This window comes from Hemitrygon akajei, chromosome 11 (assembly GCF_048418815.1).
Source record: "Hemitrygon akajei chromosome 11, sHemAka1.3, whole genome shotgun sequence".
Lineage (NCBI taxonomy): Eukaryota > Metazoa > Chordata > Chondrichthyes > Myliobatiformes > Dasyatidae > Hemitrygon > Hemitrygon akajei.
In genome coordinates this window covers 86,536,724-86,555,138 of record NC_133134.1, presented here as the reverse complement: position 1 = coordinate 86,555,138, position 18,415 = coordinate 86,536,724, and the positions used below count along the sequence as shown (strand labels likewise).

Sequence of the window (18,415 nt, the reverse complement as noted above, 5' to 3'; positions counted from 1 at the left end):
TAAGAGCAACACAGAACACAACAATAAACAAAACGACAGCCCTGTTGCTCCCACCCACCTCAAGCTTTGTCACCTGGCTAAGTATCTCCGTATCTCCTTGTGTACCTCAGTGATTCCACTCCTCAGAAGAGATCCAGGATATCTCACTGTCTTTGTGCATTGAGTGAAATGCAAACTGGTGGGTGTTGAACACAGGAAGCTGAGGAAATGAGCCTGGCAAATGCAGTTCTCATTTATTAATGGCAGGAAATGCTGTAACCACTCAGCACATCAAGCAGCATCTGTGAAGAGAGTGTTAATGTTTTGGGTTCAAGGCCTTTGTTCAAACTGAGAAAGAAGAGAAAATGAGTTAAGTAAAAAAAACTCAACACTTCCTGATGCTACACTTGTGGAATTTCTGGACTGTTGGATATTATGTCTATTAAATGGGTTTATCACAGTAAAAATTTTCTTTTGCATGCCATCCATACAGTTGTTTTCACCACATCAGTACATTGGGAGTACAAGGGAAAAGCAATAATGGAGTGCTGAATGAAGTGTTACAATTACAGAGAGTGCAGTGCAGGTGCAAGGGCCGTAATGAGGTAGATCCTAAGGTCAAGGCTCCATCTTATTGTACTAGGGCACCATTCAAATGTTTTGTATCAGCTGTTTTTGAGCCTGGTGGTATGTACTTTCAGGTTTTTGTATCTTCTGCCCTTTGGGAGGTTGGAAAAACAGAGAATGTCAAGGCTGGGTGAGGTCTTTGTTTATACTTCTTGTTTCCTCAGTAAAGCAGCTAACTTAATCGGTCCATTGAGGGGAGGCTGGTTTCTGTAATGTGCTGTGCTATGACCATACGGTTTCTCACGGACTCAGATAGAACTGTTGCCGTACCAACCCATGATGCATCAGAACAGAGCTTTTAATACCCCTGCACACTCTATTAAATAATTTGTTATTATTTAATTTCATGTAGAGATATAGTGCGGAACAGACTATGAGCTTCACTGGCCAGCAACCCATCTATTTAACGTTAACTTAATCAGAGGACAATTTACAATGACCTACTAACCGGTACATCTTTGGACTGTGGATGGAAACCAGAGCACCCGGAGGAAACCCACATGGTCATGGGGAGAACGTGCAAACTCCTTACAGACAGCACCAGAGTTGAACTCCCAACTCTGACCATAGATATTCTTAATAGATCCTGGAACCTGGAGTTATCATCTTCAAGATGGTGGCGTGACGCAGTTTGCAGCGGCCTCTCCGGAGTTGATATCTGTTATTTGTCAAGCGGGGTGCAGTGCACAATCCTAATCTGATCAAAAGCATCTGCAAGGCTGGGTCCAGCAGCGCTTTCATTGTGTGCTGCGTCTGCGAGGCTGAGTCCGGCAGCGCTATGGAAGTCCATAGCGGGGGTATTCCCTTCTGCTGCCTGCGTGGGATAACGAGTCTATTGGGACCCTGAGGACTTGTGGAAACTGTGTGGTGGTTTCTTTCGAACTTATAGTCTTTTAACATCTTTAGACTATTTTTACTGTGCCCATGGTCTGTTTTTTTATCAATTATGATATTGTTTGCACTGTTTTAACTATGTGGTTTTGTAGGTCCTGTAGCTTTAGTTTTTGGTTTGTAGGGTGGTAGAGTTGGTCTCCTGACTTGGTGCGCCTGGGTAGTCTTGTTTTGTCTGGTGGGTTTTGAGCTCCTTTCCGGGGAACGCGGTAAAGTGGTAGCGCGATATTAATACGCAGCAGCCTCTCCAGACTCTGGATTTGGGGATTGCCAAACGTTATGTGGATTTTCTGGTGTAGTCTGTTTTGTCATGTGCTTTTGTGATATAATTCTGGAGGAACGTTGTTTCATTTGTTAACTGCATTGCAGTTGTGGTTTCTAAATGACAATAAACTGAAATTCAATTCAATTCAATTCAATAGCACATCACTGAGACGGGCCCTTCAGCCCACAAAGTTGTGCCAAACTAATTAAGGTAATAACATGTAATTACATTAATCCATTTGGCCTGCACAGTCCATATCTCTCCGTTTTCTGCGCCATCATGTACCTGACTATGAGCCTGTTAAGTGCCTCTATTGTATCTGTCTGCACCACCAGACAAGTTTAAAGGGAGCATGGGAATGAGGTCTGTGAATGGGATGGCAGTGTGGGAAGCACCTGATGAGCCAGATGTTCAACTTTTCAGGTTTCCACTCGAGGATTCTCAGTGCTCTTTGATAATTTTCAGTCGCTGGGAAGATGGGGGAGGGATGGGTAGAACAAAAAGCATATCTGAAAACAATTGATTCCACATGGTATTGAGAATCCGATTACGTTTTTCTATGTGTGTGAGCCACTCAGCGTTTCAGACATTTGTTTTTATTTCTGATATCCAGCTGCCTGCTGTTTCCTTAATTCTCTGTTTTCATTTGTCTTGGAGCCATGCAACAGAGAATCAGGCCCTTTAGCCAATGCCAATCAAGGTACTGACATGAACTAGCCCCACATGGCCCATAGTCCTCTAAACCTTTCCTATTCATGAATCTGTCCGTGTCTTTTAAATGTTATAATTGTACCCACCTCCATCACTTGCTCTGGCAGTCAGTTTCATATATCCACCACTCTCTGTGTGGAAGCTTGCCCTTTGGATCCTCTTATAAATGTTTTCTCTTTCTCTTTATTCTAATTTTAGAGATACAGTGTGAAACAGGCCCTTCCAGCCCAACAAGCTGCACCACCCAGCAACCCACCTATTTAACCCTAGCCTAATCACAGAACAAATTACAATGACCAATTGACCTACTAACTGGTACATCTTTGGACTGTGGGATAAAACTGGAATACCAAGAGGAAACCCAGGTATCACAGGGAGGACATGCAAACGCCTTGCAGAGGACACCCAGAATCGAACTCCAAATTCCGACACCCCAAGCTGTTGTAGTATCACCACCACTGTGGTGCCATAACGTTTTCTAGTTTTAGACTCCCCTAATTGGTTAGGGTTGTGTGAGTTGGTAACACTCTGACTGTATACCTTATCTATACCCCTAATGATTTTCTAAACCCTTAAGGCAACTCCATAGCCTTCTTCACTCCAGAGATAACATACCCACTCTCTCATAACTCAAGCCCTCCAATCCAGATAACAACTATGCAGATCTGTCCTGTACCCTCTCTAACTTGATCACATCCTGACTATGGTATAGCAACCAGAAGCTGACAACCAACACTGGCATACCTCAAGGATGCGTGCTTAGCCCACTGATCTACTCTGTGTGGTTAGGCACAGCTCAAGTGCCATCTATAAATTTGCCGATGACACATTAATCGTTGGCAGAATTTCAGATGATGCCGAGGAGACATGCAGGAGCAAGATAGATCAGCTGGTTGAATGGTGTTGCAGTAACAGCTTTGCACTCAACATAAGTAAGACCAAGGAATTGATCGTAGACTTTGGGAAGGAAGGGTCATAGGAACACACACCAGTCCTAATCGAGTGATCAGAAGTGGAAAGGGTGAGTAGTTTGAGGATCTATCCTGGGCCCAACATATGATGCAATTACAAAGAAGGCATGATAGTAGCTATATTTTATTAGGAGTTTGAGGAGAGCTGGTATGTCAACAAAGGCGCTCACAAATTCCTACACGTGTACTGTAGAGAGCATTCAACTGGTTGCATCGCAGTCTGGTATGGAGGGGTCACTGCACAGGATCAGAAAAAGCTGCTCCCATCGTGGGAACTAACCTCCCTAGCATTGAGAACTTCTTCAAATGTCGATGCCCCAGAAGGATGGTGTCCATCATTATGACCCCCATCACCCAGGACAATGCTCACTCCTCATTGTTAGGAAGAGGTACAGGAGCCTGAAGACGAGCATTGTTTCAGGAACAGCTTCTTCCCCTCTGCCATCAGATTTCTGAATAGACAATGAACCCATGAACACTACCTAAGTTTTTTCACTCTTTTTGCACTACTCATTTTATTTATTTATGTGCTTGTTGAAATTTATAGTTTCTATTATTACATACTGCAATGTACTGCTGCTGCAGAACAGCAAATTTCACAACATATGCTGGTGATAAGAAACCTGATTCTGGTTCAGAACTACACACATTGTTCAGGTGTGGTCCAGTACAGCTGTAACCTGGTGAACTAATTTTTGTACTCAGTGCGCCATTTGATGAAGGCAAGAATGCCAAACACCTTCACTACTCTCTCTACCTGTGTCACCATTTTCAGGCCACCAGGTAACTGAACTACAGCACTCCCCAGGGCCTTGTCATTTACTGAGCAAATCATGTCCTGGTTCAACTATCTTATGTGACAGTTGTCATATTGGAATTGATTTATTATTGTCATATGTACCAAGATACAGTGAAAAGCTTGTTCTTCACACTGTTCATACAGATCAAGTCATTACACAATGCATTAAGATAAAATAGTAACAGACTTCAGAATGAAGTGTAAAAGCTAGAGTGAAAGTTTAGTACATGAAAAATGCTGTAGGATCATAATGAAATAGATTATGAAGTGAAAAGTCAATTTTTTTCATTAAATATGTTCATTTAAGATTCTAATAACACTGGGATAGAAGCTGTCCTTGAGTTTGGTGGTACGCACTTTCAGGCATTTATATCTTCTGTGCGATGGGAGGGGGAGAAGAAAGAATGTCTGGGGGTGGGTGATTATGTTGGCTGCTTTACTGTGGCAGCAAAGTCTTGACAGAGTCCATAGGGAAAGCTGGTTGTGTGTTCACAACTCTGCAGCTTCTTGTGGTTATGAGAGAGCAATTATAATACCAAGCCATGAGGCAACCGAATAGGGTGTTTTCTATGGTGCATCAATTAAAAATTGTTAAGTATGAACATGCCAAATTTCTTTAACCTCCTGAGGAAGTAAAAGCATTGGTGAGCTTTCTTGGCTGTGACATCAACATGGTTGGACCAGGACAGGCCATTGATGATGTTCACTTCTAAGAACTTGAACCTCAGTCCCCCTTGCCTTTGAGTTTGAGGTCATGGGATCCCAGTGACGTGCAAAGTAATATAGACTAATGTCCATTAGTGCAGTACTGAGAGAGCCCTACACTGTCAGAGATGCTACTTCTGATGAAAAATGAAGGTGGGTTCTGTCTTCTAGTTCCCTCCTTCACCTACAAATGCATTTCTTTGAACTCTGAGCAACACACAAAAAATGCTTATTTCCGTACATAGATGCTGCCTGACGTGCTGAGTTCCTCCAGCATTTTGTGTATGTTTTTCAAGATTTACACCATCTGCAGAAACTCCTGTGTTTTTTTTTGAACTCTTGATTTCATGAGACTGATAGAAGAAGATTAGCACTGCGCTAGGCTGGCATTTATTCCTTGAATTGTTATTAGGAAAGACATGGTTAAACTGGAATTAGTGCAGAGTAGATTTGAGGATATTGCCAAGTTATAGGGAAAGATTGGCCAGACTAGATTTTACTCCTTCGAACATAGGAGAATAAGGCCCAACCTTAGGGAGGAGTTTAAAATTAAGAGGTCACTGTAGATAAGATAGAAGGTAACAGTCTTTTCCCCAGGATAGGACAACCCAAAAGTAGGGGCATGGGTTTGGGGTGAGAGGGGAAAGATTTAAAAGGGATCTGAGGGGTAACTTTTTCACACCAAGGGCAGTGAGTACATTGAACAAGGTGCTAAAGGAAGTGGTTGTGACAGGTACAATAGTATCATTTAAGAAGCACTTGGATACATAGATGGAGGGGTAGGATATGGACGGAACACAGGAAATTGGAACTAGCTGGTTGGGCATTGTGATTGAAATGGATTGGTTGAGCAGTAGGGCCTGTATTCATGCTGTATTGCTCTTTGGCTATATGACCACTGGTCGTTATCAGAAAAGCAACATATTTCAGATAGTGGAAATCTGAAACAAAATAGAGAATTGCTGAGATACTCGCCATGTTGGGCAGCATCTGCCTCATTTTTTGACCCGAGTAGTTCCAGCATGTTCTGCTTTTGACATCAGGCTGTATTTATGTTACCGATTGTAGGAGTTCACTACACAAAGCAGTTCCTATTTTATGACAGCTATGCTCTCAGTGGCCACTTTATTAGCTATACCTGTACACCTGCTTGTTAATGCAAATGTCTAATCAGACAATCATGGCATCAACACAATACATAAAAGCATATGGAGATCAGGCAGTCCTGATGAAGGGTCTCGGCCCGAAACGTCGACAGTGCTTCTCCTTACAGATGGTGCCTGGCCTGCTGTGTTCCACCAGCATTTTGTGTGTGTTGTTTGAATTTCTAGCATCTGCAGATTTCCTCGTGTTTGATCAGGAAGTTTAGTTGCTGTTCAGACCAAACATCACATCTCATCCCCATTCTGATCTAAGTGACTTTAACTATGGAATAATCATTGGTGCCAGACGGGGTGATTTGAGTATCTCTGAAACAGATCTCCTGGGATTTTCACACACAACAATCCAGACTAGAGAACGGTGTGAAAAACAAAAATACCCAGTGAGCGGCAATTAGAAACATAGAACACTAACAGTACAATACAGGCCCTTCGGCCCACAAAGCTGTGCTGAACATGTACTTAGCTTAGAAATTACCTAGGGTTGCCCATAGCCTTCTTTTTGTAAGCTCTATGTACCTATCCAGGAGTCTATTAAAATACCCTATCTTATCTGCCTCCACCACTGTCGCTGGCAGCCATTCCACGCACTCACCACTCTCTGCGTTTTTTTTTTAAAAAGCAACAACAACAACTTACCGCTGACATCCTCTCTGTGCCTACTTCCAGGCACCATAAAACTTTGCCCTCTCGTGCTAGCCATTTCAGCCCTTGGAAAAAGCCTCTGACTATCCACACGATCAATGCCTCTCATCATCTTATACACCTCTATCAGGTCACCTCTCATCCTCTATTGCACCAAGGAGAAAAGACTGAGTTCACTCAACCTATTCTCATTGGGCATGCTCCCCAATCCAGGCAACATCCTTGTAAATCTCCTCTGCATCCTTTCTATGGCTTCCACATCCTTCTTGTAGTGAGGCAACTAGAACTGAGCACAGTACTCCAAGTGAGGTCTGACCAAGGTCTTGTATCGCTGCAACATTACCTCTCAGCTCTTAAACTCAGTCCCAAGATTGATGAAGGCCAATGTTCCGTATGCCTTCTTAACCACAGAATCAACTTGCACAGCAGCTTTGAATGTCCTATGGATTCGGATCCCAAGATCCCTCTAATCCTCCACACTGGCAAAAGTCTTACCATTAATACTATATTCTGCCATCATATTTGACCTACCAAAATGAACCACCTCACACCTATCTGAGTTGAACTCCATCTGCCACTTCTCAACCCAGTTTTGCATCCTATCAATGTCCCGCTGTAACCTCTGACAGCCCTCCACACTATCCACAACACCCCCAACCCTTTGCGTCATCAGCAAATTTACTAACCCATCCCTCCACTTCCTCATCCAGGGCACTTATAAAAATCATGAAGAGTAGGGTTCCCAGAACAGATCCCTGAGGCACACCACTGGTCACTGACCTCCATGCAGAATATGACCTGTCTACAACCACTCTTTGCCTTCTGAGCAAGCCAGTTCTGGATCCAGAATGCAATGTCCCCTTGGATCCCATGCTTCCTTACTTTCTCAATAAGTCTTGCATGGGTTACCTTATCAAATGCCTTGCTGAAATCCATATACAGTACATCTACTGCTCTACCTTCATCAATGTGTTCAGTCACATCCTCAAAAAAATCAATCAGGCTCATAAGGCATGACCTGCCTTTAACAAAGCTACACTAACTATTCCCAGTCATATTCTGCCTCTCTAAATGTTCATAAGTCCTGCCTCTCAGGAACTTCTCCATCAAATTACCAACCACTGAAGTAAAACTCACTGGTTTATAATTTCCGGGCTATCTCTACGCCCTTTCTTGAATAAGGGGACAGCATTCGCAATCCTCCAATCCTTTGAACCCCTCCCATCCCCATTGATGATGCAAAGATCATCGCCAGAGGCTCAGCAATCTCCTCCCTCGCCTCCCACAGTAGCCTGGGGTATATCTCATCCAGTCCCAGTGACTTATCCAACTTGATGCTTTCCAAAAGCTCCAGCACATCCTCTTCCTTAACATCTACATGCTCAAGCTTTTCAGTCCACTGTAAGTTCAGTATGCAAATGCCCTGTTAATAAGATAGATCAGAGAAGAATGACCAGACTGGTTCAAGCTGACAGGGAGGCAAAAATAATTCAAATCAGCATGCATTACAACAGTGGTGTGCAGAAGAGCATCTCTGAGTGTACAACATGATAAACCTTAAAGTGAATGGGCTACAGTAGCAGAAGACTACGAATAGGAGTTACTGAATAAAGTGGCCAGAGAGTGTACTTGAAGTACTTCAGGGCATCCTGACCATAGTATGAATGTTGCTGTGGAGATACAAATCTCCCATTAAGTAGGGAAATTTGACTGAAGAATCTCTTCCAACTTGCATCTCTGTGCTTCAACACTCTTCCTTCTCTTACTTTGCAGGTCAAAGGTTGACCAAGTCCATGAGATTGTAACTGGAAACCCCACAGTGACCAAGCTCGTGGTGAACTTTTACCGTAATATCCGCGGGCAGAACGCACTACGAGAGATCTTGGGGCCAGTCATCAAAGAGATTCTGCAGGACAAAACCCTAAGCATCAAAACCGACCCTGTTGACATCTACAAGAGCTGGGTGAACCAGATGGAGAGCCAGACTGGGCAGAGAAGGTGAGGTCCAGAATGAGCAACCACTGCACGCCTGTGAGCCTTTTCTACTTTGACACTGTTGGTCTCTTCATCCTTGGGCACCTTTGGGCCTTTCCCTGCCTGGGCAGGGGCAGAATAGTTCACGTCTGCTCCCTTGACTTAATGGCATAATTAAATCTGTAAAATCTGCAGAGTAATGCTTTGCAGGGACCAGTTCAGATTTGGCTGAGTCGCCTGTTCAGAGATTCCTTCCCTGATTCCCTGCACAGATGGAGTATTTGTTATGTGAAGCATACTTAGCAGAGAAAATTGGGAAACAAAGAATGATGGTCAAATTACCCATGTGAACTTTTAAAATCAGATCTATTGATTATAATGTTAGTGCTGTTGGAGGCGCTGTAGCAATCTAGTATTCCTGACCCTCACCCCAGTTTGCTCGCTGCTATCAATTACAGCTCCTACTGAGACTACACATGACAGAAAATCACTAAAGCTATTGCATCCATTGTGGAATGTTTAATCTTGTGTCAGTGGCCAAGTATTCCCCACAGCATTTGTGTGTGGCTGTTCCAATCTCATTCTCCTTAGTCCAAGCATTGGTGGAGATGGGGTGAGCACAGGGATCAGGTAAAGGATAGAAGGAGGTCCAATTGGTGCCCATGTCTTCTAATGTGAGCCAACTCTCTTTTATAATTACAAAACTTCAGGTTAAGCTGCTGCATAGTGAATTTATTTAACTGGAAGCTAGGGTTGGAAATGGGGGATGGGTAGAACTGATGACCTGTCCAGTTTTAAATATGGCCTACCTTACCAGCAAATGTAGTTCTCCCCTGTTATTTTGAACTCTGTACCCACGTTATTCACAGCTCCTGACTTTAATGCAGTCGATTTTTTGTTTTAACTCTTCCAGGAATATTTTTCTGCACCAGATTTTTAGAGTACCAAGCATAGGATTCAGGAAAACTCGGCTGTGATGATTCAGAATAGAAGTCAGAGGTTGTAGATTGAGTGTATTCTGCCCGGAGGTCAGTGACCAGTGATGTTTCAAAGAGATCTATTCTGGGACCCCTGCTCTTTCTGATTTTTACAAATAACTTGAATGAATAAGTGGAAGGGTGGGTTAGTAAGTTTGCAGATAACATGAAGGTTGATGATGTTGTAGATAGCGCAGAAGATTGTTGAGGGTTACAATAGCACACTGAAGTGATGTAAAGTCAAGTCACTTTTTATTGTCATTTTGACCATAACTGCTGGTACAGTACACAGTAAAAACGAGACAATGTTTTTCAGGACCATGGTGTTACATGAAACAATGCAAAAACTAGACTGAACTACGTAAAAAAACAACACAGAAAAAAACTACACTAGACTACAGACCTACCCAGGACTGCATAAAGTGCACAAAACAGTGCAGACATTACAATAAATAATAAACAAGACAATAGGGCAGTAAGGTGTCAGTCCAGGCTCTGGGTATTAAGGAGTCTGATAGCTTGGGGGAAGAAGCTGTTACATAGTCTGGTCATGAGAGCCCAAATGCTTCAGTGCCTTTTCCCAGATGGCCCGAGGGAGAAGAGTTTGTATGAGGGGTGCCCACGTCCTTCATAATGCTGTTTGCTTTGCGGACGCAGCGTGTAGTATAAATGTCCATAATGGCGGGAAGAGAGACCCCGATGACATCACTGACCTCACTATCTGCTGCAGGGCCTTGCGATCCGAGATGGTGCAATTTCCAAACTAGGCAGTGATGCAGCTGCTCAGGATGCTCTCAATACAACCCCTGTAGAATGTGATGAGGATGGGGGGTGGGAGATGGAGTTGCCTCTGACTTCACAAAGTAGAGACGCTGCTGGGCCTTCTTTGCTATGGAGCTGGTGTTGACGGACCAGGTGAGATTCTCCGCCAGGTGAACACCAAGAAATTTGGTGCTCTACAATCTCTACTGAGAAGCCATCGATGTTCAGCGGGGAGTGGTCGCTCCGTGCCCTCCTGAAGTCAACAACCATCTCTTTTGTTTTGTTCACATTCACATTCACATTCCATTAGCCGCTGCACCTCCTCCCTGTAAGCTGACTCGTCGTTCTTGCTGATGACCCCCACCACCGTGTCATCAGTGAACTTGATGATATGGTTCGAGCTGTGTGTTGCAGCACAGTCGTGGGTCAGCAGAGTGAACAGCAGTGGACTGAGCACACAGCCCTGGGGGGCCCCTGTGCTCAGTGTGCTGGTGTTGGAGATGCTGCTCCCGATCCGGACTGACTGAGGTCTTCCAGTCAGGCAGTCTAGGATCCATTTGCAGAGGGAGGTGTTCAGCCCCAGTAGGCTCAGCTTTCCAATCAGTTTCTGAGGGGTGATTGTGTTGAATGCTGAACTGAAGTCTATGAACAGCATTCGAACGTACGTGTCTTTTTTTGTCCAGGTGGAGGGTGATGGCAATGGTGTCGTCCGATGAGCGGTTGGGACGGTACGCAAACTGCAGGGGGTCCCGTGAGGGGGGCAGCAGGGTCTTGATGTGCCTCATGATGAGCCTCTCGAAACACTTCATGATGATGGATGTGAGTGCAATGGGACGGTAGTCATTTAGGCAGAGCTGGTCTGATGGAGTTCAACCTGGAAAGTATGAAGAGATTCAGTGTGTAAGGTCGAATTTGAAGGCAAAATACAGGGTTAATGGTAGGATTCTTAGCAGCGTGGGGGAACAGAGCAATCTTGGTGTCCACTTGCATAGATCCCTCGGGTTGCTGTGCAAGTCAAGAGGGCGCAGGGTGCGTTGGCCTTCATAAGTCAGGAGATTGAGTTCAAGAGCTGCAAGGTTATGTTGCAGCTCTATCGAACACATGTTAGACCTACACCTAGAATATTGTGTTCAGATTGGTCACATCTCATTATAGGCAGGATGTGGGGAGGGTGTAGAGATCTACCAAGGTGCTTCCAGCATGTGAATAGGTTAACCAAGCTAGGGCTTTTCTCTTTGGAGCAAAGCTGGATGAGAGGTGATTTGACAAAGCTGTACAAGATGATAAAAGCATAGATTGAGTGGGCAGCCAGAGAAGTACTGGCTAAAACGAGGGGCATAATTTTAAGGTGATTAGAGGGAAGTATAGGGTTGTTGTCAGAAGTAAGTTTTTTTTTACAGGGACTGATGTGTGTGTGGAATGCACTGAGGCTGGTGGTAGAGGCAGATACATTAGAGCCGTTTAAGAGACCGTCAGGCACATGGATGACAGAAAAATAGAGAGCTATGTGGGAAGAATAGGTTAGATCAATCTTAAAGTAGGTTAAAAGTTCTGCACAGTTTGGGCTGAAGGGCCCGTACTGTACTGCAATGTTTTCTGTTCAGTGACCTTTTCTGACACACAGAGTCCAACCACCTGGCTTTTGTCCATGAAGAGTGCTGACCCTAGGTGGGATGTTGCCCCTGCCGTTAAACAACAGAGCACTGGGTCATCTGTACAGATAACTTCCCATCATATTTCATCCAGTTCACTCCAGATATGAGAGCTGGGGATAAAATTTTTAGGAAGTGTTGCTACTTGATAGACTACTTGAAGCTGGAATAATAATAATAATAATATTTAATAATTTCAGACTACTTGTAGCACGTAGGGATTTGGAGAAACAAGAAATGAATTTTTATTGGCTATAATGTGTTTAATTGCATAACAGTGATGATGTTTTGCAATAGTTCAGGTAAACTAAAAATCTTTTTTTTAATGATTTTTGTTTGTACTCGGTGTCTGAGGCTTCTCGCTTAAACGTCCAACAATAATCAGCCAGCATTGATAGATTCCAGTTGCCCTGATACTCTTTCCCATGTCCACAATGTCCTGGTGAAACTTTTCAGCATGCTCGTCACTGACAGTGCCAACACTTACAAGGGAAAAGTCTAAATGAGACCGCAGAAAATAAATCTTTAGTAACAAGTTGCACTTCATGGTTTTGTATGCCTGAATCATGTTGTCAACCAGCTGTATAAAGTTTGGTGGTCTGTAGTTGCCAAGAAAACTTTCAACAACATCCTTGAATGCCTTCCATGTGATTTTCTCCAGTTTCACTAGAAGTTCTTAGAATTTTTGTGCCTGGTGACATCAGATTCCATCCTTGCATTTTTCTTTCCCACAGTAACTTGCCGTATGAGGTGACGGCAGACCAAGCCCTGACCCACCAGGAAGTCCAGCGTAGACTCGACATATCCATCCGCCATCTGCGGACTGCCACTGACAAGTTCCTCAATGCCATCATATCCTCTGTGGACAAGATACCGTAAGTACTCAGTAACATTTCCTCCAGTTAGACTCCCGTTCTGCCTTGTGACCTGGCTGTTAAAGAGCAGGGTTTATTATTTCCCCACTGCTGAGCCCAGCTCCATCCTTCCCAAAATTAAAAATATGCATCAACGTGACACCTTTTGCAGCTTCAGAACATTCAGCAATTAAAATGGGGGAGATTTGATGGAGTATACAAAATTGGGGTCATAGCTAGAATTAATACTAAGGCAGTCTTTTTTTCACTGCGGTTGGGTGAGAAGTCATGGGTTTAGAGTTCCCTAGTTTAAGAGGAACATGAGAGGGAACTTCTTCACTTAGAGGGTGATGAGAACTGGATTCAGGTTCGATTTCAACTTTCAAGAGAAATTTGGATAGGTAAGGTTCCTTAAGGTTATCATAGATAGGGCAGTATTGGGGATAAGTGCCCTCTATCTTATCAAATGCTCCCAATGATGTGTGCCTCAAATAGCCTCTGAGAGCGAAGTCCAACTCCTGGTCTTCAAGTGTGGCTTATCTACTAAACCAGGCAGAACTGTTTCTGCTGACAGAAGAAGGGGCAAAGGTGGGGTACTGCCGACTTCAAATTAGTTGCTTCGGGCATTTTGGGTTTGTCAGCTGTGGTTGGCAGCCCATCTAGGAAAAGGAAAACTCTGATTTCAAATCTCTGCTGCATTATGGCTACACCCACTCATGGAGAAGGCTTCAGGAATAAACCCTGATGAAAAATCTGGAGCTGGAGTTCCTAAGGCAGTCCTACATTGAGTTCAATTCTCACTGGCAACTCCTGTAATGCCGCTGTTGCCAAACTGTATTAGTCCCTGCCATTCCTGTGGATTCATCAGCTGTGTGTTGGGGGGAGGGGGGAGAGCCTGCTGCAAGGGCAACAGCTTGCTCTCCATATTGTACTACCCTGGCTTGCATGGCCAGCTAGGACGCAATATCCATGGTTGACCCTGATCAACAGAGAGGTATGAAGGCTATGGTCTGGTTGCAGATTGATGAGACAAGGCAGATTAATAGTTCGCATGGACTAGATGGGCTGAAAGACTTGTTTCTCTGCTGACTCTATGACTCAAAATTCAAAGTACATTTATTATTAAAGTATGTATACAATACTCTAAAGTACTACTTTGAAATGTAATGAAACAGAGCCCCCAATCTACATACAAAGCTGAAAAATAGCTAGAAATTCATCATTCTTGAACCATCTTGTCCTGAAGAATGGTCTGGGCCCAAAACGTCGACTGTTTATTAATTTCCATAAATGCTGCCTGACCTGCTAAGTTCCTCCAGCATTTTGTGTGTGTTGCTTTGGATATCCAGCAACTGCAGACTTTCTCATTATTATTTCTTGAGTAATTTTGGTCAGTAGTGTAATGGAATTTTTCAGTATTCATCTGAAAGGGCTGATAGAGAGCAGTTTAGCACATTTAGAGATGGTGCCTCAGTACTGCCACAAGAGATTTAAGTCTAGTTTCTAGAGCAGGATTGAGCCCATAAAGCTAGTTCGGAATTGAACCATGGCTGATATCTTTGAACAGATGATCAGTACCCAGGTAAGGCAGACACTTAAACCAACCTTCTCCCCAGAGGACTCTGTCTACACTTTTCGCTGTCTCAGTAAAGCAGCCAGTGCAATCAAAGACCCCACCCACCCAGAGCATTCTCTCTTCTCCTCCCTCTCATCAGCCAAGAGATATATGCGAAAGCATGTACCGCCAAGCTCAAGGACAGCTTCTTCCTTGCAAGATGTTGGTTCCCTAGTGTGATGAGATAGGCTCTTGACCTCCCAATCTACCTTGTTATAATCTTGCACTTTATTGTTTGCCGCTGCACTTTCTCTAGCTGTTATACTTTATTCTGAATTGTTATTGTTTTACCTTGTCCTACCTCAGTGCACTGTAATGATTTGATCTTTATGAACAGTATGAAGATAAGTTTCTCACTGTGTCTTGGTACATGTGACAATAATAAGCCGATTCCAATTATAGACAAAAAATGTTAGATAAAGGGTGTGTTTTTGCTGGAATACTGAATAAAATTCCTCTGCTCTGCCTGCGGTTTCTGACCTGAAGTGGTCCCACAGATGGGAAAGTGATCAGCCACTTAGGACAGAGATAAGGGGAACTCTGTCAGTCAGAGGACAGTAAGTCTTTGGAACATATACCAGATAGCTGTGCAGCTGGGTTGGTGAATGTAGGGCTGAGGCTGCCAGATTTTGAGAACCAAGGGAAACTCAGGATTGATGTGAAGGTGGACTTAACATACAAGAACATTGATGATGCTGAATGGCTGTGTAGGCTTGAGGGGCCGAATGGCCAGCTTGGCTATGGTATACAGGTTTGGTTGTCCTATAGTGGGAAAGACATCTTTAAGTAAGACCTCTTTAGACATCTTTAGGTAAAAGACAATATATGAGAATGTTGCCAGGACTCGAGGGACCCAGTTAAAGGGAGAGATTGGGTGAGGACTTTACTACTTGAAGAGCTGGTGACAGAGCAGTGACCTTGTGGAGATTTTTAAAACCACAAAGGGAGTAGACAAGGTAGATGGTCAGTCTTTTACCTGGGGAGGGGGTTCTAAAGCTGGAGGCCAGTGGAAGGGGAAAAATTTTAAAAGTTAATTTCACATAGAAGGTGGTCAGTGTATGGACAAGCCACCCGAAGGAAGGGGTTGAAGCAGCTACAAAAATTCTACAAAAAGGAGTGGATACAGACCAGTCCATCACAGGTGAAACCCTCCCAACCATTCAGCACATCTGTATGAAACACTGTCGCTGGAAAGTAGCATCCATCATCTGGGACCACCACCACCCAGGGCATGCTCTCTTCTCGCTGCTGCCAACAGGAAGAGGGTACAAGAATCTTAGGGCTCACACCACCAAGTTTAGGTACAGTTACTACCCCTCAACCATCAGGCTCTTGAACAAAGGGGATGACTTTGCTCAACTTCACTCACCCCATCATTGAAATGTTCCCACCCACCTTCAAGGACTCTTCTTCTCATGTTTTTGATATTTATTGCTTATTTATTGTTTCTTTTTGTATTTGCACAGTTTGTTGTCTTCACTCTAGTTGACAGCCCTAGTTGGCAGTTGTTCATTGATTCTGTTATAGCTACTATTCTATGGATTTGTTGAATATGCCCCCAAGAAAATGAATCTCGGGGTTGTACATGGTGACATACATATACTTTGAAATTTACTTTACACTTTGTACAATAACCACATTTAAGAGACATTTGCACAATTACAAAGCATTAGAGGGATGTGAGACTGGCTTAGATGGGTATTTGTATAGGCATGGATGAGCTGGGCTGAAGAGATTTTTTCCTCATGGTATGAGAGCAGATCAATACTAACTTTTTTTAAAAAGGGAGTTGGATAGAAACTTCAAAAAAGAAAGAAAACAGTTGGAGGTGGAAAGTATTGACCAAACAGGTGAAAGAGATGACACGAGCTGTATGATGATGAATTTGTCTAATCCTTATTATCCTGTCACTTGGAATGAGGTACGGCATGAGATACACCGCAAAAGTGTTGAAGAGTTCGCTGAGGGAGAAGTTCCCCAGTGCCACCGAAGAAGAATTGCTCAAGGTAAGATCCCAGCATTGGAATAAAGAGGCTTAGTGTTACTGTCATGTTCCAGCTTGCTCTGTGGCACACGCCAGCGGATGCTAGCGATTGATTTCAAGGCAGAAGGCCAAGGCTTGAAGTGGGAAACCTCGGTGTCTTTTTGGGAAGGGCTGGTTTGAAGCTATTTACATTTTCAGTGGTAGAGTAGTGAATAGATTGCCTTGACTTGGGGAGAAAGGTTCTGCCCGAGCCAGTCATGGAACATAGAACAGTACCACACAGGGAAAGACCCTTTGGAATATGGTGTTGTGCTGAACTAATTAAGCTAATCCTTTGTCTGCACATGGCCTGTGTTTAAGAGGTTCTGAAACATTTCTATCATCTCTGTCTCCATCACCACTCCTGGCAGCATATTCCAGGCACTTGGCACTCTGTATAAAACAAAAGAGAAACTTGCCTCACACTTCTCCTTTGAACTTACTGCCGTTCACTTTAAATGCATTCCCTAAAGTATTAGACATCTTGATCCTGGGAGAAAGGTCCCAGCTGTATCCTCTATCTACACCTCTCATAATTTTATAAACTTTCAGCCTCTGCCACTTGAAGCAGCTCTAGTGTGTCCACCCTGTCCTTATAGCTCCTACCTTTTAATGCAGGCCATATCCTGGTAAACATATACTGCACCCTCTCCAAAGCCTCCACATCCTTCCTATAATGGGGCAATTTGAATGTAATGCTCTAGATGCAGCTAATCAGACTTTTACCCTCAGAGTGCTGGGGGACTCGGCAGGTCAGGCAGCATTTACAGAGAGGAATAAACTGTTGACATTTTGGACCAACACCCTTCACAACAGGAAAGAAAGGAGTGAAGAAGCCAGAATGGCTGACACCCTGATGTAAGGTCTCAACCCAAAACATTTGCCTGTTTCCTCTCCGTAGCCGCTGCCTGACCTGCTGAGTTCCTCCAGCATTTTGTTTGTGTGGCTTTTCATTAACAGCATCTGCAAAGTCTCTTTTGTTCACAATTTATGAAGCTACAACATAACCTCCTCACTCTTGAGCTCAGAACCTTGACTATCTTATCAATTTGTGTGGCCTCTTTCAGGGAAATAAAAACCAGATAACTTGATCCCCATGGGAACACTGCTGCAGTTGGCCTCATCTTTGGGTTATGGGGTCTGATGCCACCCTATAAAGTTTGTTTGTGTGTGAACGTCAGGAACATCGTGTGTGAACAAGAGGGTTGACTGATTCGTGGAGTATTTGTACCACCTGTGATTTTGCAAGTGAATGTCATTCCAGCCCGGATGCTAAGCACCTCTCCTGTTGTTGCAGGTGGTTGGGAACCTCCTGTACTATCGCTACATGAACCCTGCCATCGTGGCCCCAGATGGGTTCGACATCATCGATATCACAGTGGGAGGGGGGCTCCACACAGACCACCGCCGCAACCTGGGTTCCATCGCAAAACTGCTCCAGCTCGCCGCCTCCAGCAAGATCTTCGAGGGAGAGAGTGCTCAGCTCTGTACCATGAACAACTACTTGTTCCAGTCCCAGGAGAGATTCAGGTCTCATCGTCTCACTTATTTCTGCAAAACTTTATTTCTTTCTAACGTACAGTCCCAGTGTTGATGCTTCCCATCCTGTGGTGTTCAGTGTTTGGATCAAATCATTCTGGGCATTTAAGATTTCAAAGAGTAGAGCGATTGTAATAGAAGTAAGGAGTGGATAAGCAGTCCTGATGAAGGGTCTTAACCCAAAACGTGGACTGTTTATTTTTCTTCATAGATGCAGCCTGACCTGCTGAGTTCTTCTAGCATTTTGTGTGTGATACTCTAGATTT

The 18,415-nt window shown here is 43.9% G+C and overlaps 1 protein-coding gene across 1 annotated transcript in view; it reads left to right on the top strand.

The window, feature by feature from the left end:
* Positions 1 to 18,415, top strand: part of LOC140735815 (ras GTPase-activating-like protein IQGAP1) — a 247,891-nt gene that overhangs the window by 177,400 nt on the left and 52,076 nt on the right. The window contains 4 exon segments of the mRNA XM_073061320.1: positions 8,527 to 8,751; positions 12,853 to 12,993; positions 16,509 to 16,593; positions 17,908 to 18,140. Coding sequence (XP_072917421.1) covers positions 8,527 to 8,751; positions 12,853 to 12,993; positions 16,509 to 16,593; positions 17,908 to 18,140 — 684 coding nt within the window.